A 24883-nucleotide genomic window follows, 5' to 3' on the forward strand; every position below is an offset into this window, starting at 1 on the left:
ACCCCCCTTTCACAGACAAAGCCGAGGTTAAGAGGGCAACCTGACCACTCAGCGTCCCAGTGGTGAGGAAGAGCAGGGAGAGGGGACTGCCACTGTCCACAGCATCTGTCTGGAGCCAGGCCACCTCCCCTCGTCCCCTCCTCCCCAACCTGTGAATTCACACGGGGACCCAAGCGGTGTTTGTGGTCTCTCTAAACGAGGAGGCGGAGAAGCTCCCCAATGCCTGCACGCCACTGCTAGTTTGAAGGAGTGAGGGGTGCGTGCGGGGGTTGCACCAGAGGAGAGGGGGGGAGGACTTCCAAACAAAGGCAGGGGGTCTTCAAATAGCCCCAAGTAGGGGGAGGAAAGGAGGGAGCGGATGGGGAGGCCAGCCAGGCCCAGCAGCAATGCCAGCGCTAGGTCCTCAGCCCTGGACCCTGGGGCGGAGTCGGGGGAGGTCAGCGGTCCACCACTGCCGGCCTATACCAGCGCCCAAGGCCCTGCCGGCCTCGCCGCGGCCCGCCCCCCACGATCTGCCTCTCCGCCCCCTCCCCTCCCCCACGGCTCGGAGGGAGGAGGGACCGGTGACATCACGGCCACGGCGGGAGGGGCGGTGCCCCGCGCACATCACTTCCTCGGCGCCTCCTCCAGCGGGGGCAGGCGGACAGACAGTGGTCAGTGGACAGTGGAGAGCGGACAGCGGACACAGGGACAGACGCCAGGCATTGCGAGCGAGGGGTTACGCGGCCCCGGCCCTCGGCCATCCTGGCCCATGGCCGGCCCGGCCCCGCTCGCCGCCGCCGACGACGATCTGCCCGGCCCGGCGCGGCGCCTCTACTCCAGGTGGGCTGGGCGGACCGCGCGCGGGGCGGCGGGCGGGCGCCGGGGACCCCGCGGGCCAGGGTGGTGGGCGGCCCGGAACAAAGGCGGCAGCCCGCGCGCAACGTGGCAGAGACGCGCCCTCCCTGCGGGCGGAGGAGGTGGGAGCGCTAGGGGGGCGTCGTGGGTGTCAGAGGAGGGCTCACGTGGGAGTGGGGTGTAGGAGTGGGGGCGCCGGGGTGGGGGTGCAGAGGGGACGCTGGGGCCTCCCGCACCCGTGAAGAGCTGGGGACTAGCAGAAGCCTGCAGACTGGGTGGCTGGGAGAGGCTGCTGCCCGCTAGACACCCCCCACCCCACTGCCCCGCACCCAGTGCCCAGAACCAGGGGGGAGAGACCTGCAGCTTCTCCTAACAGTCAGGAGGCCTGGCACAGCAGGTGTGTGAGGGGGCTGCCAGAAGTGTTCTCCCTCTCAAGCTGGGTGTCACCTCCCCACTGCCGGGGCTCAGGAACTCGGGGTGAGCAGCAGCATGGCCCCAGAGACCAGCCCTTGTCCTGGGAGCCGCTCTGCCTGGGCTGGCCAAGCCCGTGCCCAGGGCCCAGCAGGCTGCACCCTGGGGTCGGGCTGCAGAGAGACCGCTGCCAGGTGGGCGTGTGCCTGCCTGACAGGACACCGGCCTCGGGGCAGATTCATGGGCGATGGCAGGGATCTGGGCTCTGCGCCTCGCTCTGGTCAGAGATGACTGGGTGGCCCTGCCCAGGGCTGCGTGCCTGCTGGGTGACTCCAGGCCTCTCAAGGGTGTTCCACACAGTGATATACCCTGGGCCCCGCTCAGGCGAGTACAGGACCCTGTGGAAAGCAGGGAGGGGGGCTGGACTGTGCCAACCTGTGCCGTTGTCCAGCAGCGTGGGGCGGGCATGAGTGCTGGGCAGCTCCCAGAGGCAGGCCTGGCTCCCTGCGGTGGGCCTGCTGGCACCTCCCCCCCCCTCATCCCCGACTTGAAGGACATCATCATCCCAGCTCTCCCTGGTCACCCCGAAAACCCATGGCCTATGCCGCTGAACCTTGGGGGGGGGCTAGGCAAGCAGTCCATCAGCAGCAAACCTCCCCCCGCGCCCCCCATGTGCAGGATGAGGGCGTGGTGATGGGTGAGAGGCCTGGCGGCCCCTCCCCACCTTGGTCTTGTCTGTGCTGCTGGCCAGAGACACAGCCTCCATTGTGTGGTCTTTGGGATTGAGGGCTGAGCCCCCGGCCTGGCTCCTGGGCCCCATGGAGGGGGAGGGCGTGCGGGTGGGCCTGCTGGCAGCTGACGCTGGAGGCCTGAACTAAAGGGTCCCCCCCACCGCCCCCCCCCACGGGATGGAGAGCTGTGCGCCTGCATTTGTCCAGGGTCATCTGTTTGATGGAGAGGGGGTGCTTTGTCTCAAAGAACAACAGGAGTTAATCTGGCTGCCACTGGCTGTGTAAGTGTGTGTGTGTGTGTGTGTGAGAGACAGAGAGAGAGAGACAGAGAGGCCTGGGAGACCTTGCACAGCTGAGCATGGGGTCCCCATCACCCTGGTCACTCCGCGGCTTCACAGGGGAGCCCGGTGTGTGGGTGTGTGGACGGTGCCAGAGCCCAGTGGGTACACACCAGGCAGGACCCTGGCTTGGGGGACAGCTCAGAGAGGGCGCAGGGAGAGGCCCAGAGCCCGCGCTGAGCTGCACTGGGCAAGCCCGGCGGAGATTTGGGGGATGTGGGGCCACGAGCTTTCCGCACGGCCCGTGAGGAGGCCCGTGGAGGGTCGACACCCGACCGGGTAGCCATGGCCAGGGGTGAGCAGGGCAGGCCCTGGTCAGAGCTCACTCTTGAAGGCTGTCAGGAAGGAGTGGGACTTAGGGAGGCATGGTGGAAGCGTGCTGTTTGTGTAGGACCACGGGGCAGGAGAGGAGGGGCCCGATCAGCAGCGTGAGGCCACGGTCGGCTGCCCCCTCGAAGCCTGTGTGTTGGGGGAAGCCCACCGTGTTGTGCTGGCAGCGACGGAGCAGTGAGGGTGGCCACCAGGGAGTCGATAACCACTTCATTAGCTGGTGAGCCGGCAGGTGGGTGGCAGGAGCTTGGCAGACGGCGCCCAGTCTCCTGGCCACTGTGGTCTGGCCACCGGGAAAGCCGGCCCTGGGGAGCCCCTTGCAAGAAGAGGTGCACTGGGCAGGCGTGGCGTTAGAGAGCATCTCCACACAGGTGTGCCCGCCCGCCAAGGGGAGGGGCAGGCTGGTCCCACGGTGCCCGAGGCATCGGGCTGGACCCGGAGGACCGGAGATGTTCGTTAAGTATCTTTTTAGCCAGATGGCGAATCCCAGTGGGGGGGGAAGACTGCCCCCTCCCAGGGTTTGGGTGATGAGTTTGGCAGGGAGAGTCAAGCCCACAGCCCCCCGGGGGCGTAAGAGCCCCAGCCAGCCCAGCCCCAGTCTTGTGTCCTGAGAGTGGGGCTCTGGCATCCCTTGGGGGGTGGGGGTGGATGACAAGACTCTGGGTGAGCCAGCAGTGGGCAGGAGGCCGGCTCAGCAGACCGCTTCACCCGGTGCCCACGGGCACCTGGCCGGGTGATGGGCAAGTGCTCAGAGGCCTGCAGAGGTGGTGTGGAGGCAGAGACACGGGAGTGAGGCTGACCATGCTGGGCAGCGTCTTGCTGAGGACAGGACAGGTGGCCTGCTGTGCAGGTGTCTGGTGGCAGCTCTGGGAGGCAGAAGAGGGATGTGGGGTTGATGATGTGAGCGTGTGCAGAGCTTGGGGGTTCAGCTTGTTGACAGGAGCTGGGTATGGAGGGGCTGTCCTGGGAGGTGGGGTGGGGGGTGGTGTTGGACAGAGGCCTCAGGGCAGGGATGAGAGCGCCTGGCCTGGACACCCTCGGAGCAGACCCGGTGTGGGCGGGTGGCCTGAGACCACCTCCTCCACCTTGGCACCCACCACCCAGCTCCTTCCAGAGTCTCCCCTCCCAGAGCCCCCTCCCCAAAATGCACAGAGTTGGCAAGGATCTCAGCTCCGGCACCCCACTCACCCTTGGGCTGCTGCCTCTGCTGGGCCTCAGGGTGGCCTTGCAGGTGGAGCCCCCTTTCTGCTGGGCCTCAGGGTGGCCTTGCAGGTGGAGCCCCCTTTCTGCTGGGCCTCAGGGTGGCCTTGCAGGTGGAGCCCCCCTTTCTGCTCAGGTGGAGCCCCCCTTTCTGCTGGGCCTCAGGGTGGCCTTGCAGGTGGAGCCCCCTTTCTGCTGGGCCTCGGGGTGGCCTTGCAGGTGGAGCCCCCTTTCTGCTCAGGTAGAGCCCCCCTTTCTGCTGGGCCTCAGGGTGGCCTTGCAGGTGGAGCCCCCCTTTCTGCTCAGGTAGAGCCCCCCTTTCTGCTGGGCCTCGGGGTGGCCTTGCAGGTAGAGCCCCCCTTTCTGCTGGGCCTCGGGGTGGCCTTGCAGGTGGAGCCCCCTTTCTGCTCAGGTAGAGCCCCCCTTTCTGCTGGGCCTTGGGGTGGCCTTGCAGGTGGAGCTCCCCTTTCTGCTCAGGTAGAGCCCCCCTTTCTGCTGGGCCTCAGGGTGGCCTTGCAGGTGGAGCCCCCCTTTCTGCTCAGGTAGAGCCCCCCTTTCTGCTGGGCCTCGGGGTGGCCTTGCAGGTGGAGCCCCCTTTCTGCTCAGGTAGAGCCTCCCTTTCTGCTGGGCCTCGGGGTGGCCTTGCAGGTAGAGCCCCCCTTTCTGCTCAGGTGGAGCCCCCCTTTCTGCTGGGCCTCGGGGTGGCCTTGCAGGTGGAGCTCCCCTTTCTGCTCAGGTAGAGCCCCCCTTTCTGCTGGGCCTCAGGGTGGCCTTGCAGGTGGAGCCCCCCTTTCTGCTGGGCCTCGGGGTGGCCTTGCAGGTAGAGCCCCCCTTTCTGCTGGGCCTCAGGGTGGCCTTGCAGGTGGAGCCCCCCTTTCTGCTGGGCCTCGGGGTGGCCTTGCAGGTAGAGCCCCCCTTTCTGCTGGGCCTCAGGGTGGCCTTGCAGGTGGAGCCCCCTTTCTGCTGGGCCTCAGGGTGGCCTTGCAGGTGGAGCCCCCTTTCTGCTGGGCCTCAGGGTGGCCTTGCAGGTGGAGCCCCCTTTCTGCTGGGCCTCAGGGTGGCCTTGCAGGTGGGCCCCCCCCGGCTCTCTTGCTCTCCTGCTACAGGGCTGCCCCTCCCTCCCTGCTCTGTGGCTCCTAGCTGCTCAGCTTTGGGGCCCCTCCGACCCCAGTGCCCACCACTGAGAAGACAGTGGCCTGGCAGGAGGGGCTGCCCACGAGTGTGGCAGAGAGACCCTCTGGGAGGGCCTGTGGGACCCGCGGGGGCTCATGGGGCGGGGCAGCACCTTGGACGTGCGGGAAGGGAGGCCCCGCAGAGACGTCTTGATCTCTCACCCGTTCTGTCCTGATGGGACCGGACTGGAACCCAGCCAGCCCCGAGCGGCTGCGGGTGGATGTTGGCACCCACCCTGCGGCTCCAGAGAGCCCCTCCCTCCGCCCCCCTCGGTGGCCACAGGTCGCTGGAGGAGCTGTGAGCCCTGCAGGGCAGGCGGCCGAGGGGGTGGGATGGTTCAGGGAAAGAGCTGGGGTGGGGGGAGCCGTCTGGCATTCTCAGCTCCCCACCCACACTGACCCTGGGCAGCTGCCCCAGGCCCCTTAGCTGGGGCCTAGAACTCCTCTCGGAGGTCAGGGTGGGTCCCCCCGCTGTCCCCAGAGGGTTGGGAGGCACGAACAGGCTGACCCAGACCCTGCAGTGCGCCCCATCTGCTGCTGTGTGCCAGGCCCGGCTTCCGTGGGGGGGAGGGGGCGGAGCATGGTTGGGCTGGGGGCAGCGCCTCCAGGAGGAGGGGGGTGGGCCAGGTGCAGACCTTCCCCCTCACTGTCCCCAGCCCCTTCCCTCTGTCCTTCACAAACACCGACTTGGGGCTCCTTTGTGAGTGACGGCTGCGGACCGGAGCTGGCCTCGTGGTCAGGGCGAGCTAACGGTGTGCCGAAGAGTTGGGGTGGGTGCGGGGAGAGGGGGTGCTGCCGCTGCTCCCTGCTGGGTGCCGGCCCCTGGCCCCAGAGACACCCTCTGGGCCGCGCCGCCCCCCCCCGCCGGGCCTGCTGACGCGCCGATCCCCGGCTCTGAGCCGCCCTTGATCCCTTTATCCACCTCAGGCCCTGGGAGCCCCAAACGATCTGCCCAGGGACCTGGGGTGTCCTGCAGCCAAGGCCCCCAGAACCGTCAGCCCGCCACCCCGGGGCGGGGAGAGGCAGGGGAACCTTGAGCTGGGCGCAATCCTGGGACCCCACAGCCGAGGTGGGGCGAGGGCTGGCGGCCGGGAGGGAGGCCCGGAGCCCCGTGATGCCGGCTGCCGCCACGGAGGGCCCGCCCGTGGCCCTGAGCTCTGCGGAGAAGGCGGTGTGCAAGGTGGTGTACGGCGCCCCCCGCCCCCGCCCCCTGCTGCTGCCCGTGGGCCTGGAGCTGTGGCTGTACGTGCAGAAGAGGCGTGACCTGCAGAGGACGAGGTGCCCTGGAGGGGCACCTGGGAGGGGCAGGGGGCGGGGGCCGGTCCGGAGCGCAGGGTGCCAGTGGAGGTTTTGGGGGTAAGTGCAGAGGAGGGTGGGGGGCTTCCAGCCCCGGTTAGCCTGCCTGGCGCTTCTCCAGGTGAGACCCCCCCCGTGCTGCCAGGGCTCCCCCCGGTCTGCATTCACAGTGATGCCCCATCTGGTGCTCTCTACCTCTCATTTCAGGGCCCCAGTTTCCCAAGCCAGAAGCTTTTGCTCAGAGATGGGGGTCAGGGAGGGAGGCCTCTGCTAAGTCTGCCAGAGCCTGGAGGGCCTGCTCCTCTCCGAAAGTACCCACGGTTCAGCGCCCCCATCCCTCCGGACACCTGGGGGGAGAGGGCAGTGTGCCCATCGGAGGGCTGGCTGGGCAGCTAGGCAGGGACAAGCAGGCCCTGATGAAGAAGCCTCACTCAGGGCACCTCAGGGTGCCCGGGGACTCCGGTGACGTGGCACTCTCTGACGTGATCGGTGGCTGCCCAGGAAGGGGCGCATCGCCCGTGGGAGGCCCTGGCACGCAGTGGTCTGGTGTCCTGGTCCCAAGGCCGTGTCCCTGACCCCTGGCTCTTGGAGAGCTCACAGCGGCTCAGCCTGAACCTGGGGGAGGCAGGGAGGTGCTGGGTCCCAGAGTATAGCCTTCTCTCCTCCACAGAGGGGAGAATCCCTCTCTCCCCAGGGGAGACGCAGCTGGGTGAGGGGCCTAGTGAAGATGGGGGAGGGCTTCCCCAGCAAAAATCTGTGAGCGGGGGGGGGGCGCGAATTGCAGGACACAGGAAGCTGGGTGCAGCTTCTGGGGTTCACCAGCCCCACCCAGCCGGTTCGCACACTGTTGTTATCACTGGCAACATTTGACGGTGCCCGTGGTCTTGATAACGCAGCAGCAAAGTGAACGGGTGTGTGGTTTGCAAGAAAGGAGCCGTTTAGTTCAAATGGTTCAGAATCGCGGATCTAGACAACTTTCTGTTTTAAGGAGCTGGGCTGGCCTTCCCCCCAATAACTTCTGGTCATCACGCGTTTCTAACAACAGCACAGAGAAGGGGCGGGGGCGCCTTGGGGTGCACAGGGCTGCTTTGTGGGCGTCTGCAGTTGCTCTGCAGGTTTTCCGCGAACTCTGAAAATCTCAAACAGCAACGGGACTGAGACAAGGACAGTTGGGCTGGCCTGGGACCGTCTCCGGGGTCAGTGAGACCCAGCAGCTCCTTGCCCCTCCCTTCCCGCCCTTGGGGCGTGGTGTCCCCTAGCTAACCGCCCTCCTGTGCCAGGCCTTGAGCCTGGGACTCACATGACCATCGGGGGGCAGCTCGGAGAAGGCCAAGGCCCTGAGGGAGTGACCCACCGGTCCAGGGCCCCAGCGCAGGGAGGGCCAGAGCCAGGGCTGCTGCTCTGTTGACCCCAGTTCATGTGGCTCACCTGACAGCCCAGCCCCTGCCCGAAGGTGAGGAGACAAGAGGCCAGGACAGCTTCCCGGGAGGGGTGATGGCCATCGCGCAGGGCCCTGGGGCAGGAACCTGCTGCGGTTTCCCGGGATCAGGGTTCATCCCGGGACATGGTCGTGTCTGCCCCCTCCTGCAGGAGAATCACTGAAGGTGGGCGCGCGTGGTGGGTGAGGACAGCTGTTTCTCAGGCCAGTCCTGGGCCAGCAGCCTGCAGACTGCTTCTGAGCCCGGGGGCGGGGCGGCCACGAAGGGGGTGGTTGACCCTTGGCTCAGATGCAGCCGTGTTCCTCAAGAAGACAGGTGGTGAGGACAGGTGAGGGCTGAGCCCCAGTTCCTGCTGAGAGCTGGGAGGGTGCCCCTTCACCACCACCCCCCGCCGACAAGGCTGCAGGCCGAGGGAGGGGCTCAGATCACTCCCCCCCCCTGCCCGTGTGTGGCTTTGGTCAGCTCACTGACCCATTCGTTTGGAGCCTCGGTTGTTCTCACCAGGGATCAGGGCCTGCCCCAGGCCACCACGCCTTTTGGGAGAATGGAGCGTGGCCCCTAGCCTCAGGTGACCTTCACCTCCTGGGCTGGCAGCGTTTGGAGCTCCGCCATCCCATGCCGAGGGGCTCGCTGGTGTCCCGTCTTGGGACTCTGCCCCAGGCAGGCACTCCTGAGCCCTGAGGGTGAGGGGCACCATCGCTGCTGAGTGGCAGAGGTGTGCCAGCCAGAGGGGGGCACACCGCTGGGCCCGGCGCTTGCTTCCGGACGGTCATCCGATAAGAGATTTACGTCTGTGTGCGTAGGTGTGGCGCAGGCCGCCGCTGCCTGGGGGCACCCCCTGGTCCACGGTGATAACGCAGGGGACTGGGAGAGCCCGGCCGTGACCCCCTCTTCTCTCCGCTCAGGATGGAGGCCTCCTGCCTGGAGCTGGCCCTGGAGGGCGAGCGGCTCTGCAAGGCTGGGGACTTCAAGGCGGGCGTGGCTTTCTTCGAGGCCGCTGTCCAGGTGGGCACCGAGGACCTGAAGACGCTGAGTGCCATCTACAGCCAGCTGGGCAACGCCTACTTCTACCTGAAGGAGTACACCCGGGCCCTGGAGTACCACAAGCACGACCTGCTGTTGGCGCGGTGAGCTGCCGCCTGGGCGCGGGCACGGGTTCCGGGCAGGGTCTGGGTGCCCTGCCCTCGGGGAGTGGCAGGCAGAAGGCAGGCCGGGCGGCGCAGCCCCCCGGGGTCCCAGGGAACCTGGTCCAGGGGCCCTGTGTTTAAGCTGAGACGATGACAGTGTGTCTGTGTCTGCATGGGTGTGAACATGGGTGTGGCCCCGTGTCCCGTATCTGTGGGCGCACGTGTGTCGTGTGCCCCTGCCTGTCTCTGGGACTGTGTGCAGGGGGGTAGCCGACCCTCCCTGCCTCTGTGTTTCTGGGTGTCTCCAGCTCTGTCCTCCTCTGGCCTCTGAGCCGCTGCTCATGCTGTTCTCACCCCGGGACACCCTTCCCTCACTTGTCCCTGCCCCGCTGCTGCTCCGACAGGCAGCTGGTAGCCGCTCATCAGCGGCCTCAGCGGCCGGACTCCCAGCCCTCATCCTGCCCTCCGCACCCAGCCCGTGTGGTGCTGGCTGGCACCCATCAAAGATCCCCTGCAGGGGTCATCATAACACCAGCTCTCACTTCCCACAAGTCTCCCTGCCTCGGTCCGGAGTCCCCCGTGAACCCCGACAGCGGCAGGCTAGGCTGGGGCCTCCCAGCAGACCTGGCCCAGCGGAAGGGTGACCCTGAGCTGCGCACCCCGGCCGAGGGCTGGTCCTCCCTCGCCCTCGCCCTCCCTGGGCCGTGCTCCCTGCCGAGCGTGGTCCCGCCGGTTCTCAGTCTGGCCGCTCGCCCCTTCCCGCCCTCTAGGACCATCGGTGACCGCATGGGCGAGGCCAAGGCCAGTGGGAACCTGGGCAACACACTGAAGGTCCTGGGCCGCTTCGATGAGGCAATCGTGTGCTGCCAGCGGCATCTGGACATTGCCCAGGAGCAGGGGGACAAGGTAGGTGGTCAGCCCCCGGCTGCTGCCCCGCCCCGCCCCACCCCGCCCCGCCCCCTGCCTTAGTGATGCCCCCAAGTTCTTACCTTCGGGGTCCCAGGAGCCGCCCAGACGGTGGGCACCCCCCGGCTCCGCGTGCATGCCTTGGGCGCTGTCCCCACCTAGCCGTCCAACAGCCGGTTGGCTCCTTTAGGGGTTGTGGCTTTGGCGGCCCCCCCCAACTTCGCTGTGCTGCCCGCAGATTGGGGAGGCGAGGGCGTTGTACAACATCGGGAACGTGTTCCACGCCAAGGGCAAGCAGCTGTCCTGGAACGCCGCGCAGGACCCCGGGCACCTGCCGGCGGACGTGCGGGAGACGCTGCGCAAGGCCTCCGAGTTCTATGAGTGAGTGGCCGGGTGGCCGGCCCGCCCACTCCGCAGACACGCCCCGGACCCTTGCCCGCCCACTCCGCAGACACGCCCCGGACCCTTGCCCGCCCACTCCGCAGACACGCCCCGGACCCTTGCCCGCCCACTCCGCAGACACGCCCCGGACCCTTGCCCGCCCACTCCGCAGACACGCCCCGGACCCTTGCCCGCCCACTCTGCAGACACGCTCTGGAACCTTGCCCACTCACTCCGCAGACACACCCCGGGGGCAGCCCCAGGAGTGAGTGGCCGGGTGGTCGGCCCGCCCACTCCGCAGACACGCCCTGGAACCTTGCCCGCCCACTCCACAGACACCCCCCGGGGGCAGCCCCAGGAGTGAGTGGCTGGGTGGGTGGTCCGCCCACTCCGCAGACACGCCCCAGACCCTTGCCCGCCCACTCCGCAGACACGCCCCGGACCCTTGCCCGCCCACTCTGCAGACACGCCCCGGACCCTTGCCCGCCCACTCCGCAGACACGCCCCGGACCCTTGCCCGCCCACTCTGCAGACACGCTCTGGAACCTTGCCCACTCACTCCGCAGACACACCCCGGGGGCAGCCCCAGGAGTGAGTGGCCGGGTGGTCGGCCCGCCCACTCCGCAGACACGCCCTGGAACCTTGCCCGCCCACTCCACAGACACCCCCCGGGGGCAGCCCCAGGAGTGAGTGGCTGGGTGGGTGGTCCGCCCACTCCGCAGACACGCCCCAGATCCTTGCCCGCCCACTCCACAGACACGCCCTGGACCCTTGCCCGCCCACTCCGCAGACACACCCCGGACCCTTGCCCGCCCACTCCGCAGACACGCCCCGGACCCTTGCCCGCCCACTCCACAGACACGCCCCGGACCCTTGCCCGCCCACTCCACAGACGCCCCCCAGGGGCAGCCCTAGCACCACGCCTCTCCAGACCGCTGCCGGCCCCACCCCGGTCTGCTGGGACCCCACACGGCTCTGGCGTCCCCTCCCTGCGTCGTTCTGGTCTCCGCGACAGTGGAGAGAAGCGGGGAGACGTGACCAGAGCCAAGAGGGGCATTTAAAAAACACTTGGCTGGAGGAACCTGGGTGTGGGAGGACTCTCCCCGTTAGGACAGTGATTGTACCTGAAAACGACAGTTGTGGACCGGGGGGGGGGGGGAGCCCCTGACTCCAGCCTCGGGGCTCGGGCAGCACCAAGTGGCACCAGAGCTGAAGGGACCCGCTCAGTGTCCTCTCTCTGGGGTGGGAGGGGGCCGTGGGGCCCTGCCACCCTCACACTGGGAGGGACACGGCTCTGACAGACTCGGCCTTCCAGGAGGAACCTGTCCCTCGTCAAGGAGCTGGGGGACCGGGCGGCCCAGGGCCGGGCCTACGGGAACCTGGGCAACACCCACTACCTGCTGGGCAGCTTTGTGGAGGCCACGACCTTCCACAAGGAGGTGAGTGGACAGACAGTGGGCAGGCCGCAGGCGGTGGGGTGGCCCCGACGTCCGTCCGTCCCGGCTGGGCGCCTGGGTTTGGTGCTGGGTTCCCGGGACGGGACTGCCCCCTCTGGGTGCCCAGACGTCATCGTAGGGCTGGCCACCCTGGGCGGGGAGCGGGGCTGCTCGGTGACCACCAGGGCTGCGGGTGTGTGTCCTCAGCGCCTGGCCATCGCTAAGGAGTTCGGAGACAAGGCGGCTGAGCGGAGGGCCTACAGCAACCTGGGGAACGCCCACATCTTCCTGGGGCGCTTTGACGTGGCAGCCGAGTACTACAAGTGAGCAGCACCCCCCACGGCTGGGGGCAGAGGGCGGGTCCTGCGGAGGGGCCAGGCCCAGCAGGCACGCGCCCCAAGGTGGGGGGGTGAGCTCACCCCCCACGGCTGGGGGCAGAGGGCGGGTCCTGCGGAGGGGCCAGGCCCAGCAGGCACGCGCCCCAAGGTGGGGGGGTGAGCTCACCCCCCACGGCTGGGGGCAGAGGGCGGGTCCTGCGGAGGGGCCAGGCCCAGCAGGCACGCGCCCCAAGGTGGGGGGGTGAGCTCGGCCTCCCAGGCTCCCCGGGGATTCTGTGGGTGTGGACGGAGGTGCCGTAGGCAAGGCACACAGCCGGCAGCCTTGGCTGGGGGCCTCTTGGTGCCGGTTGCCGGGGGACCCCAGGGCAGGTATAACAATTCCCATATGGACTCAGGAGGGTATGGACCTCACTGGCCACTGGGGGTCCCTGACTTGTGTGAGGATGCTCACCGGGGCCATCTGTCACCTGGTCAGAGCTGCTAGGCAGAGACCGGCCCTGAGTGCCAGGTCCTGTGCTGAGAGCCCTCATCCCGATGTCGGGACCCTGAGCCGGGTGGTGCTGTCCCTTGGGCCTCCCACGGCTGGGCACGGGCTCGGGAGGGCAGAGCCTGGTGGGGACCCGGCAGAGCTGTGTGCTTTGGTCATCTGAGGATGGGGAGAGCCCCGTTGGGGTCCTGGGACTGGAGGCCTCCGCGGGTCGGGGGCCGGCTGCTTCTCCACACCCCTGTCCACCGCTCAGACACCGCCCCTCCTTGCTGGGGGCTGCCCTCCCGCTCCACAGGAAGACGCTGCAGCTGTCCCGGCAGCTCAAGGACCAGGCGGTGGAGGCGCAGGCCTGCTACAGCCTGGGCAACACGTACACACTGCTGCAGGACTACGAGCGGGCGGCCGAGTACCACCTCCGGCACCTGCTCATCGCCCAGGAGCTGGCTGACAGGTGCGTGGGGCCCCGACGTGGGGGGTGGGGGTGGGGGGCGGGCAGACCCCGAGGGGCTGACCCGCCAGCCGGTGACAGCGGCGGCCCAGGCCTGGGTCCCAGGCACGGCTCCACCACCGACCCACCGAGTGACCCCGGGGGCGGGGTGGCCCCACCCGGGCCCCAGCCGCCCCTCCATCAGTGGGCCACACTGCCCAGTCCGTGGGGCTAGGTAAGACCGGTGGATGCTGGGCTGGCTAGTCGCAGTGACCCCTGGCAGAAGCAGGTGTGTGTGGGGGGAGGACTGCACCCCAATCACCAGTTCATTGTTCCACGAAGTCCCCCCATGTCTACGTAAAGATCGGTCTCTACGGGAAGACAGACAGGAGATTCCCTAAACATGCGTGCTGGTCTTGGGTGGGCAGTGGCGGAGCAAGGGGACTCAGAGCCACGGGCCGGAGCCTCCCACGGGGGCCGCACAGGCGGCACCTTCTGAACCCGTGTCCCTCCGGGCGGCCCTGGTGCCCTGAGGTGGCGGAGAGGTTTTGGCACTGATGGTGACGATGGCCCCACGTTGTAACTACGCCCTGCCACCGAATCCAGGATGGTTAAGCTTGTGTTGGAGGCTTTTTTCACCTCAACTAAAAGATGAATGAACCGAAGGGCTGGGGTCACCACTGCCTACCCTGCCCCTCAAGAGTCAAAGGAGCCAAAGCAGTCAGGGCCTTGCTGGCCACTAGGGGGCGAGCAAGGCTATGCCAGGAACCCTGGCCGCCCAGAGTGTCCAGCCCCCTAACTCCAGTTCCATCGTGGGCCGGCCCACCGTGGAGCTGCTCACCCCCCACTCTCTCTGTCCTTTGCTCCTCCTGTCCTGTTGGGCCTCACCACCTGGAGGCCAGGGGCTTGGGATGGCTGGGGCGGTGTGGGCAGGCTGGTAGACTCGGGGGCGGGGTGCAGACGTGGACTCAGTTTCCCTCCCTGGCAGAGTGGGTGAAGGCCGGGCATGCTGGAGTCTGGGGAACGCCTACGTGTCCATGGGGAGCCCGGCGCAGGCCCTGACCTTTGCCAAGAAGCACTTGGAGATCTCCCAGGAGGTGAGCGGGCCCGGCCTGCCCCACGGCCCCCAACCACCGCGTCGGCCAGCGTTGGAGGCCCCCCGGGTGCTGCTCAGCCCGCTCCGGACTGGTCGGGGGCCTCTGTGTGCGCTGGGCTCTTTCCAGCCTGCCCCAGTGTCCCCTCCGGACTGGTCGGGGGCCTCTGTGTGCGCTGGGCTCTTTCCAGCCTGCCCCAGTGTCCCCTCCGGACTGGTTGGGGGCCTCTGTGTGCGCTGGGCTCTTTCCAGCCTGCCCCAGTGTCCCCTCCGGACTGGTCGGGGGCCTCTGTGTGTGCTGGGCTCTTTCCAGCCTGTCCCGGTGTCCTCTCTGGACTGGTCGGGGGCCTCTGTGTGCGCTGGGCTCTTTCCAGCCTGTCCCGGTGTCCTCTCTGGACTGGTCGGGGGCCTCTGTGTGCGCTGGGCTCTTTCCAGCCTGCCCCAGTGTCCTCTCTGGACTGGTCGGGGGCCTCTGTGTGCGCTGGGCTCTTTGCAGCCTGTCCCAGTGTCCTCTCCGGGCTAGTGCTCTGTGCTGCCCAGGGGCTGGGCGCCTTCTGCGGCCTGGTGGCTAATGTCTGCTGCAGCTGGGAGGTGGGAGTCGGAGGGGCAGGGGCCTGTTTTCCACCCCTAGAGTGTTCATGTGCCCTGCGGACAGGCTCACAACCAGTTCTCTTTGTCCCCAGAGGAACTGGACAGACAGGCTGGCCCTTAGGGATGCCTGTGCCCAACACCCACGTGGCCCTGGGCCTGGCTGCTCCAGCCGGCAAGCCTTCCAGGGATGTGCGTGAGGGGGTTGGGGTACATGAGGCCACACCCACCCAGGAATAGACAGACCCCCAGGCTTACCTCTGGGGCACAGTGAGGGCCTCCCAGCCCGCCTGCCCACTGACCCAGCCCTGCTCGGCCGCAGATTGGTGACCGGAACGGGGAGCTCACGGCCCGCATGAACGTGGCACAGCTGCAGCTGGCGCTGGGCCGGCTGACGAGCCCGGCAGCCACCGAGAAGCCAGACCTGGCCGGCTACGAGGCCCAAGGTGAGTTCCTGGGCGGGGAGGCAGGGCTTCCAGTGGGCAGACCGGACCGGACTAGACCGGAGGGCTGCCTGGGAATTGGGGGCCGGGGGCGCTGGCTGGTGCCGGGGCTGGGGCAGCTCTGCAGCCCATGGGGGCGGGTTCCACAGGAGGGAGCCCTGGCCCTGACACGGGAGAGTTTCTAACAGAGATGCTCGGTAGGCGAAGCACCAGGGGCTCCCCCAGGAGGGAGGAAGCCCCTCTGACTGGGGGGTGTCGGCGTGGGAGCCCTTCTCACGGTGGGGCTGGGGGCGTGACAGGCTGTCCTGGTGCCGGGGGCACAGAGGGTGGGCCCTGTCTCCCCAGAGCAGGTTGGGGATCGGGGAGACTGGAGAGTTGGGATAGAAGTGGGCACTCAGGGGACGGAGACAGCGTGGGAAACGGGGAGACAGCGTGGGAAACGGGGTGGCCCGCATGTGGGCATTCAGGCCCATTCGTCATCTCTGGGGCAGCAAAGGCCCCCTGAGCCCCCTCCGTACCCCAGGTTTATCACCCAGGGCACCCCGGCATGCAGGAAAAGGAGGAGAGGACCCCGCAGCCTAGGGCTGGGCCCAGGGGACCAGTGTGGGAGGGACCTGCTGGGAGGAGGGTGAGCTCGCGACAGCCTGAGGGGCCCGGGGAGCGTGTGCTGGGCACCAATTGGGTTCACACCACTGCAATGACCTCATCACTTACGGGCTGCTGGACGCTCCGTGCAGGTCAGCCATGTGCAGGCAAGGACAGAACGTTCCCTGCAAAGCAAATAGATTAATCAAATCAGGAGGTCCGTGGGAGGAGGGGACACCCTGAGCCGGCTTCAGGTGGCCGCAGGTGGGTGTGGGCCAGGCTCAGGGTGGGGAGGTCGCCGCCCCCTCCCCACCCACATGGTTCTTGAGTTTCCAGGGAGTCTTGTTCCAGCCTCCTGATGGCTGTGTTCCCTGGGGTGCCCACCCTGCCCCAGCCCCCAAAGCCCCCCCACACCCTCGGTCTGCCGAGATCCAGGCCAGGAAGGTTGGGGCTGGCTGGTAGTGGGTCCCCGGGGTTTCTGACGAGGGCCTGTCCTAGGAGATGAGGGGAGCAGATGTCACCCCCCACTAAGATTGTTGAGGGCTTGAGGGGAGGGGAGCCAAGGCTCCTGGGACTCAGCCTGCCCCCGCTGTGGACCCTCAGTGGCACCCTGGGAAGTGTCCGGCCAGGGTTCTCTGAGGGTGGGCAGCTCTTCCCAGAGCCCCCCGGCAAGCCCTGGCACTTGGAGGCCACCCTCTGGGAGCCCCAGCAGCAGGTGGGGGCAGGGCGGGTGGCCCAGTCTGGAAAGGCTCCCACGGAGGCGCGGCCCAGAGGAAAGGGGGGGCCGGGCCGGGTGAACGGCCGGGCTGTGCGGGAACAAGGCCGCCTCTGTCCTCTGACGCGGGCTCCTCCGCTCTGCCCGAGCCCAGACCCTCCCCGCCGGGGCCCCCAGAAGCCGCCCCAGCAGGCTTGCCAGTGCCGGGCCGCCAGCAGGCGCTGGGAACCGGCCGTCCTCCTGGGAGGGCAGTGGCCAGTGCGGGCTGCCCACAGCAGAGGAGGCGGGTCTGGGGGCCTGGCAGCCCTGGGGGCTGCAGCTCTGGGATGCGGCTGCTGGAGGCGGCGGGCGGGCGCCTCGAGTCTGGGCAGCCCTGGAGGAGACCCCCGCTCAGGTGAGCCTGGCAGGACAGGACTTCCTGCAGGTGGGGGTTCATTCATCGACTGGTCCTCTCTGGGCACGCTGAGTCCCGGGGGGGGGGCGTTGGGGGGCCTGCCCTCCGGAGGCTCCCGGGACAGGGTGGGGCAGCTGCATATCCAGAGCCGTCTGTTTGTGGTGGTGGGTGGCGGGGAAGGGGTGGGCCAGGGAGCAGCATTAACCCAGCCGTGGGGAGGGGCGCTCCAGGGAGGGAGGAGGCTGAGGGATGGGGGGTGGGCGTGGCCTGTGTGGTGGGTGTGGCACGCCCTGGGCATGGTGGTGGCTGGCCAGCTGGAGGCCAGGCCTTGGGCTCTCCTCCCCGTCTTGACGGAAACAAGGGCTGTTCCTGCAGCTGGAGGACCCAGAGCCGCTGCCGTTCAGCTGACCACTCAGCTCTCACTGCCCCCACTCTCCCCCTCGGCAAAGATGCCCCGGGAGGCTCTCTGGGTCTCCTCTCCGTTGCTGTCGGAACCCGGGTCCGTCCCAGGTGTCCTGGGTGCTCTGCCCCTGCCCTTCCCAGCGAAGGCACCTGGTCAGTGGGTCACGCTGGGTAGGGGTCCCACAACCTCCCCTTGAGGTGGGCTGCTTGGTCACGGCAGGCGCTGTCCCTGTGCTGGCTCCGGATGGCCTGGACTGTCCTCCGTCTGGGACAGACTTGCCCTGCTCTGTGGCTCCTGAGCTCACCCTCGGGTCCCTGCTCAGGGTGTCTGAGGTGCTGAACAGCAGGAGTCCCAGGACACTGCGTCCAGGCACCCCGAAGGGTTGAGATGTCCACGGCGTGATGTCCAAGGCGCAGTTTAGGCCATGGGCTCCACCATGTCCTGGCTGGCTTGACCACGTGTCTTGACCCAGCTGTGCCTCAGTGTCCCCATCCTGGGAACAGCGCCGGACAGCGCTCCCGGGGGGGGGGGTAAAGACACGGACACTTCACTGTCCACCCGTGCAGTCAGCAGCCTGCGTCCCTCTCACCCGCCCAGCGCTGTGACGCACAGAGGGGGCCGGTGGGCTGCAGGGGCCCCACCTCACTTGACGCCCATCCCCTCTCCGTCTGGCTTTGCTTAACCCTCTGGGGCTAGCCTGACTCTGTAACACCTGCCCCGTGCGGGCACACCTGCAGCCCTGGCATCCCACGTCCTGACCCTGGCTTTGCCCCTCCTTTGACCCAGGCTCTCTGACGTTGGCCAGGTGGAACCCCAGTGTCCACGGTCCTGGGAGGGCAGCCCAGAGGGGACAGCGCACGGGAAACCACACACAGGCTCCCACACTGAGGCACGCGGCAAACACTAGCTACTTGGCCATGTCCGGACTGAGCACCTACCACACGCCAAGCCCCCTGGGAGCTCCAGCCACCCAAACGGGCAAAGATGCGATAGATCCTGTGTGCCCAAGTCAATCTCGTGTCCCCGGTGCTTTGGAGGAAAGACACATGGGATGGGGGGGCAGGAAGGGGTGGTCGCAGCCAGCTTGGGCTGCGCCACAGAACACCGCACACTGGGCGGCCCTCACAGCTGACGATCTCTCCTGGCTCTGGAGGCTGGGGCATCCGAGCATAGGTACCAGCATGGTGGGGTCCTGGTGCGGGGCTCTCCTCCCAGCTTGCCGGTGGGGTGTGTGGGGTGCGGAAGAGAGAGCAAGCTCTCTGGTCTCTTCTCCTAAGGGCACTAATCCCAATACAGGGGGCCCCACCCTCATGACCTCAACTGACCTTGATCACCTGTCGAGGCCCCGCCTCCTCACACCGGTCCCTTTGGGATCTGGGTGTCCACATGTGAGACACTTGAGCAAAGACTAGGAGGAGGGGAGGGAGGGAGCCATGAACCTACATGGAAGACCAGCCGTCCGGACAGAAGGCCCCAGGCAGGAGCGAGGCTGGTGGTGGGGGCTGTGGGTGGTGTCTGGGGTAGGTCAGGTGAGGAGAGGGTAGGGGAAGGGGTTAAGAGTGGCAGGGGTGGGTCAGGGAGGGCTTTGTGGGCCCTTGTGTAAGCCCCTGGCAGGGACCACAGGGCAGGAGCAAGACCTAGCCCAGATCCTAAGGGCATCTCTGGCCCCTGCACGGAGAAGGGACTTTGGGGACAAGGCGGGGCAGGCAGGCGGGCAAGTGATGGCATTAGACTCAGGTCCCAGTGAGGTGGGATGGGGCTGGGTGGGGACAGGATGTCAGGATGCCTGTCAGACTCTGGCCGGGTGGCGCTGCTCAGGGAAGTTTCCGGACCTCACCCTCACAGGTGGGAGGGGCGGGAGGCGAGCCAGCAGTGCCCTGGCCTGAATGCCCCCAGTCAGGGCTGCCCAGCCGAGGGCGTGGGCGCTGGGGCAGCCGGCGAGGAGGGCCTGGGCAGTCTCCAGACAGAGGGTGCATTTAGCCGGGCCCAGGGGGGAGGCAGGAGGGGACCCGCCCCGGAGCTGGATGCTGCGTGCTGGGTGTTTCAGCCTCCTCCGAGGCCTCCAGGGACGCGGAAGGCCAGGCGGGGTGGAAGCGGCCAGGTGGGGCTGGGGGCCTAACAGACGAGGTGGGGAAACTGAGTTGGGCCCCCAAGGTGTCGGGGGGCAGCCGAGAGCGAGGCCCCCCGGCCGGGCCTGGCGGGCGATGGAGCAGGGTGTCCACTGGCTGTGGTGAGTCGGGGCCCTGCCCAGAGGCGGCGTCCTGGTCCTCAGCCATGGGACAGAGCTGTCCCTCCCTTCTTCCCTGTGTCCTTCAGCCTCCCACGTGGGGTCAGCTGCCCCACGCTGAGGCGGTGAGGGGTGGGCCGGGCAGCAGACAGTCCTGCGTCGGGACCCACAGGAGCTGGTCGGCGGTCTCCTCCCCAGGCTCCTGGGACAGCAGCCTCTGGGGACCCCTGCGTCCCCACTGCAGGCTGTCTCCTTTCTCGGCCTCTAGAGAGCGGGGGACAGTGTGTGGCTTCCTCAGAACGTGGAGGCCGAGGCAGGGAGAGGGCAGAGCTGCCATGCTGCCGTCCCTTCCAGCTGGTCTGTAACTGGCCTGTTCTCATGAAACCCTGGTCTGAGCGACTGACCATCTGAATTGGCTCCCTCCTGCTGGGGACTGTGTCCGGGGCAGTGGGTGTGACCCAAGCCCGGGGTCAGGACAACAAGCTGTGGCATGTGCACCAGGCCACGCAGGGGGGGAAGGGAGGTCTCTGGGTCCAGCTCCCACGCCGCCCACCACAGATGTCCACAGGACAGCTGAGCTCCACGTGGGGAACCCCTGTGTGGCCCTGGGGTGACCACAGTGGGTGGGAAGAGAGCTGAGTCCAGAGCCCGCCCAGGCCCTGCAGGGTCCCACCCTGTTGACAGCCGACTGCCTGTCCAGCGGGGGAGCGGTGCACAGCGGTCATGCAGACACTGTTTGCCTCCGTGTGGGGCAGGGAGTGCCCAGTTCCCCTGCCCCCCGGGGTGGGCGCCCTGGCCCATCGGGTGACCCGGAGGCTGGGGGTCGGCGGCCACTGACTGGACTGCTGTCTTCCAGGGGCCAGGCCCAAGAGGACACAGAGGCTGAGTGCAGAGACCTGGGACCTGCTGAGGCTTCCGCTGGAGCGGGTGAGCGGGGCTGGGCCGGCGGCTGGGGGCGCCAGGAACGTCCCGGGCACGTGGGCAGCGCGTGGGCAGCAGCTGATGAGGCTGCTCCAGTGTTTGCTGAGCTGCTGCCACTCCTGTCCACGTCCTGTCCCCGCCGTGGGAGACAGATGGGCCATCTGCCCCCGTTGGTCCCCTGAGAGGCCCCCACAAGGCCCTGTAGCATCAGCACCTGCTCCTTCCCACTCACCTCCGGGGCCCTTGCCCCGGGGGGACAAGCCACAGTCCTTCCACACTGCAGACCCCTCGGCCCCACCCAGGGTCCTGGCCACTGCTCCTGGGCTCCTGGGCACTCAGGCGGGCACTGTCCACGGGGAAGCGAAGCTTTGACCTGCTCTGCAAACCCCAAACGGGTTTGGGGCTGGGGGGGGGGCTCCAGCTCACTCTGTCCCTGCCGGGGTGGGTGCAGCGTGGGCCTGGGGAAGTGGCCGGACCTCTGAGCCTCTGGCTACTTCCGTGTAGCCTGGGTTTAGCTGCAGAAGCCTCTGGCCGGGGGGTGTCCTGCTGGGAGATGAGTCTCGGGGTCACCCACAGTCGGGTTGCTCAGCGTGGAGAGGTGGACAGGCTAAACGGGGCCCTTGCTGACCCTCATTTCCTCCCCGGGAAGAAGCATCGATGTGTCTGTGGAGTAGGGGGTGGTGACTGCATCCGCCCGGCCCCCACTTAGGGTTCTGGGATCATGGCGGCCCCGCCCACCCCTGGCCTCCCTCCCCCTCCCCCCCCAGGAGCAGAATGGAGACAGCCATCACGCAGGGGACTGGCGGGGGCTGGGCAGGGACCTGCTCCCCCTCCCCATGAGGAGCAGGAAGTACCAGGAAGGGCCGGACGGCACTGAGCGGAGGCCCCGGGAGGGCGGCCACTCCCCGCTGGACAGCGCGGACGTCCGGGTCCAGGTGCCTCGCACGGTAGGCAGCTTTCCCCTCGGGCCCCGTCAAGGGCAGCAGACGGGAGCTGCTCCAGGGGGCAGAGGTCGTGGCCCTGGCTGTCCCCAGGACCTGGCGGGCCCTGGGCCTGCTGGCAGCGCAGGGGACGTGTTTGACGGTTGCACCCAGCCTCAGCGAGGCCCAGTAAACGGGGCGACAGACAGCCTAGTAAACGTCTGCCGGGGCAGAGGCAGCTCGGGTCCTCGGGACGGGCGATACATGGGTAGACAGACCAGTAGGGGACAGAGGGATGGAGGCCAGCCCCTCGTGGCCTGACGGGTGCCCCACGGTGCCCGGGCGCACAGGGGTGGCTCAGGGTTCAGAGGCCAGCCTGGACCTCCCACCCCCCCGGGCAGAACAGAACAACCTGGTCCCAGCCTCCGGGAGTCGGGAGTCAGTCTGAAAACAGCTCCCTCCAGCGCTTAGTCAGCACGTGGCGTGGGCGTGGGGCGGGATTCTTCCACCCAGATGACTGCTTCCCGCCCTCCTTGCCACCAGCCTGGGGGTTGGGGGGTCTCTGCCAACCCCATCTGACCCAAGCACCGCCCAGCCGGCCAGGCTCTGTGTCTGTCCGTGGAGTGAGATGAGTTGGGGGTCCCCACTCAGTGGAGGGGGCGCCGGTCACCCACGGTGGGTGGGGCCAATGCTGACGCTGTGGCTGTGTTGTGGGGGGCTGGCCCCACCCCAAGCCTGGGCAGTGCAGGACCTCGCCACGGCACAGGGAGGGAGGGCTGTGTGGTCTTAGGGGCCCCGAGAACTCATGCTGGGACAGCCCCAAAGGTGGGGGCCGGGGGAGTTTTGCCGTGGGTCCAGCCAGAAGGGACCTGGGCCAGGGAGGAGCCCCAGCACCGAGGCTCTGAGGAGCCACGTGGGCTGTGGAGCAGGAAGCATCTGACCAGGGCTGGGGTGGGGGAGGGGGCAGCTGAAGCCTGGCCGTGCTCATGAGCGTCTCCACCAGGGACCACCCTTCCCAGGTGACGAGACTGTCCCCACCCACCACTGTGTGTGTGAGGAGGGCTGAGGGAGGCAGAGGGCAGAGCCTGAACCCCAGCCCCTTCCCCACAGCAGGACAAAGGGACACTTGCCTTTTTTGGTTCCCGGCACCCCCAAAATCACATCAGCCTCCCTGCACGATGGCTGGTTTTCCAGGGCAAACCTGTGCACCTGCCACCCCCGCCCCCCGCCCCCAGTCCCAGGGGCCGCAGAGCCTCAGGCCGCAGGGTGGGGGGCGGCTCCTGATGGCCTGGGCTGTCCCGGTCCAGCCAGGCTGGTGGAGGCGGGAAGTCAGCGGGGAGGCCTGCTGGCCTGTTCCTCGTGTGAATGCCGGTCCAGGCTGCGCCCCTGCGGCCGTCCGGGGAGCCCGCCTTCCGAACGGAGACGAAGGCAGGTGCTCAGGCCTGTCACGTGTAGCCCGGTTACAGAAACCCTGAGAGGGCGCACTGAGGCACCGAGCCTGCTCAGGGGGTCCAGCTAGGGCCAGCGGAGCTGGAGTCCCAAGGCCGGGGTCTGCTCCCGACCCCTGGAGCTTGATGCCCATGGAGAACAGAGCCAGTGTCATTGAAGGAGAGTCCTGTGGTAGAGGGCTGAGCCCCCTGCCCTCCCAGACCCCCTGCCCCAGCTCCCCCGACAGGAGGCAGGCAGCCTCGAGGGCTGGGCCGGGCTGCTGGCTGGCACCCCCTCCGTCCCCGGGGCTCTGAGCTCACTGCGGAAGTGACAGGGCAGGGAGGGCTCCGGTGTCCCCCGTCCTGTCCTCGCCTCTCCTGCAGGGCTCACAGCCACGCCCCCAGACACTTCTTGTGGTCGCCCTGCAGGCTGACCCCTGCTCCGGGCCCCAGGCCCGGCCAGGTTGTGAGCAAGGACACGGCTGGTCCTGAGCCAGCCAGAGGCCAAGGCTCTGCAGGCCTCCCGAGCAGGAGAGGGACAGGGACAGCCGGGCGGGCATCCTGAGGACTGGGAGGGGTCTGGGGCCAGGAGCTGGGCAGACGCGGGGGAGGTGGCCATGTGGGAGGGGGTGTCAGGCCCCACGGCCCTGTCCACGGGTGACTGAGCCCCACAGCAGGAAAGGTAGGTCCTGTCCATGCAGCAGCCCCTGCTCAGGAATTGGGCTAAAGAAAGTGGTGGCCCCTGGGTCCCCGAGGCCAGAGTGGGACAGCGCTGTCCACACGGTTCCCTTCCCCCTTGTCCCTCTGGTGTGACCGCCGCAGGTCCAGAGCCAGGGCGCTCAGTGCTGTGCTCAGGGAAATCCATCTCCGGCTGTTTACGGAGAACGCCTCTGTGTGTGTGCGTGTGCGCGCACGTGTGAGTGTGTGTGTGTGTGTGTGAATGCGCGTGCATGTGAGTGATGGAGCTTCAGCACTGGTAGGCGGGGACGGGGAGGGGCCCTCACCCGGGTCCTATTTAAGCACCCAGCTCACAGGGCCCCGTGGGTCTTGGCAGTGAGGCCGCCCTGGGTGCCACGGGCAGGGTGGTGGCACGGACACCTCGGGGTCCTGTGCAGGCTCCACGTGGCCGAGCACCCAGACTGGCGCCTGGTGGATCCAGGGAGCTCCAGACCCAGCGTGAGTGTGGGGCCCTGACGCAGTGGGGGGCAGGGAGGACCTGGGCCGGCGTGAGGCCAGACGTAGGCAGAGCCCTGCCCCTGGGGTGGGGGGCTGCACTGGTGGGCGTGCAGTCACCCCAGGGACGGCGGCCATGTGGTCGGTCCAGGGTCCGTGCCGTGGGGGTGAGTTGGAGTGTGTGCTGCTCTGCCTCCACGGACTCCCCGCCTGTCTTCAGCCCCCCGCCCTCGGTTCTGGCGGCCCTGGGTCCATGGCCACCACCGCTCTGAGGGGCTGGTTGAGCTCGCTGGGGAGGACCCGCTGCAGGCTAGGGGAGGGGCGCCCCCTTTCTCCCGGTGAGAAACCGGACTGAGGTGCTAGCAGGAGGGACTGGAGTGAGACCCAAGGAGGAGCTCTGAGACACCCCCTCCCCACCCCGGAAGTGGACGGAGCCTGAGTTTGGGGCAAAAGAGAGAGGTCAGAGCATGGGGGTAGCCCCCCCCCCAGGCCCCTGTCCTTTGGGACCCAGGTGGTGCTCTGAGCGAGGGCGTAGGGGCCTCTGAGTTGTCCTGAGCCTCACTGGGTGCCCCTCTGGTCTCCGGCCCGCGGCGCCCCACATCACACACGAGGGAAGCATCAGCCTTTGACAGGTGGCCCTGGGCTCCAGAGAGTGGAGGCTGCCAGGACCCAGCCTGTCCCAGGCCTCGGACTGGACTGGAGGGGCCTCAGGAACCTCTCTGGATGGCTGTGGAGGGACTCTCTCAGCCCAGCGCCAGCGCCGATGGGGCAGCAGGGAGAGGCCTTGGGACAAACCCCATTCTCCCCAGCCCCTCAGAGCGGTGGTGGCCATGGTCCCAGGGCCGCCAGAACCGAGGGCGGGGGGCTGAAGACAGGCGGGGAGTCCGTGGGGGCAGAGCAGCACACACTCCAACTCACCCCCACGGCACGGACCCTGGACCGACCACATGACCACGTCCCTGGGGTAACCGCACGCCCACCGGTGCGGCCCCCCACCCCAGGGGAGGCCGGAGGAGTGTTGGGGTCACACCAGTCCTGGGAGGGGCCTGGCTCCCTTTACCTGCCCCATAGTTCCCCGGGGAAAACCGGCGTGGGGTGGCACCGTGCTCACCCCACTCCTGGCTGAGCCTGGGGTTCC

The 24883-nt window shown here is 68.0% G+C and overlaps 1 protein-coding gene across 7 annotated transcripts in view; it reads left to right on the top strand.

The window, feature by feature from the left end:
* The window catches only part of GPSM1 (G protein signaling modulator 1), a 32409-nt gene that overhangs the window by 2121 nt on the left and 5405 nt on the right, over positions 1 to 24883 (top strand). For 2 of the 7 annotated variants that reach the window (XM_066255744.1, XM_066255743.1), the window contains exons 1-11: positions 641 to 822; positions 8660 to 8881; positions 9652 to 9787; positions 10026 to 10168; positions 11484 to 11607; positions 11812 to 11927; positions 12725 to 12880; positions 13845 to 13953; positions 14860 to 14983; positions 20161 to 20231; positions 20993 to 21172. In XM_066255744.1, the coding sequence (XP_066111841.1) occupies positions 752 to 822; positions 8660 to 8881; positions 9652 to 9787; positions 10026 to 10168; positions 11484 to 11607; positions 11812 to 11927; positions 12725 to 12880; positions 13845 to 13953; positions 14860 to 14983; positions 20161 to 20231; positions 20993 to 21172 (1452 nt within the window). In that variant the 5' untranslated portion in view covers positions 641 to 751. Of the gene's footprint in view, positions 1 to 640; positions 823 to 5959; positions 6298 to 7217; positions 7769 to 8659; positions 8882 to 9651; positions 9788 to 10025; positions 10169 to 11483; positions 11608 to 11811; positions 11928 to 12724; positions 12881 to 13844; positions 13954 to 14859; positions 14984 to 20160; positions 20232 to 20992; positions 21173 to 24883 lie in introns of those variants that run through there. The other 5 variants (XM_066255747.1, XM_066255745.1, XM_066255748.1 and 2 more) reach the window with 4 other exon arrangements.

This window comes from Saccopteryx bilineata, chromosome 2 (assembly GCF_036850765.1).
Source record: "Saccopteryx bilineata isolate mSacBil1 chromosome 2, mSacBil1_pri_phased_curated, whole genome shotgun sequence".
Taxonomy (NCBI): Eukaryota; Metazoa; Chordata; class Mammalia; order Chiroptera; family Emballonuridae; genus Saccopteryx; species Saccopteryx bilineata.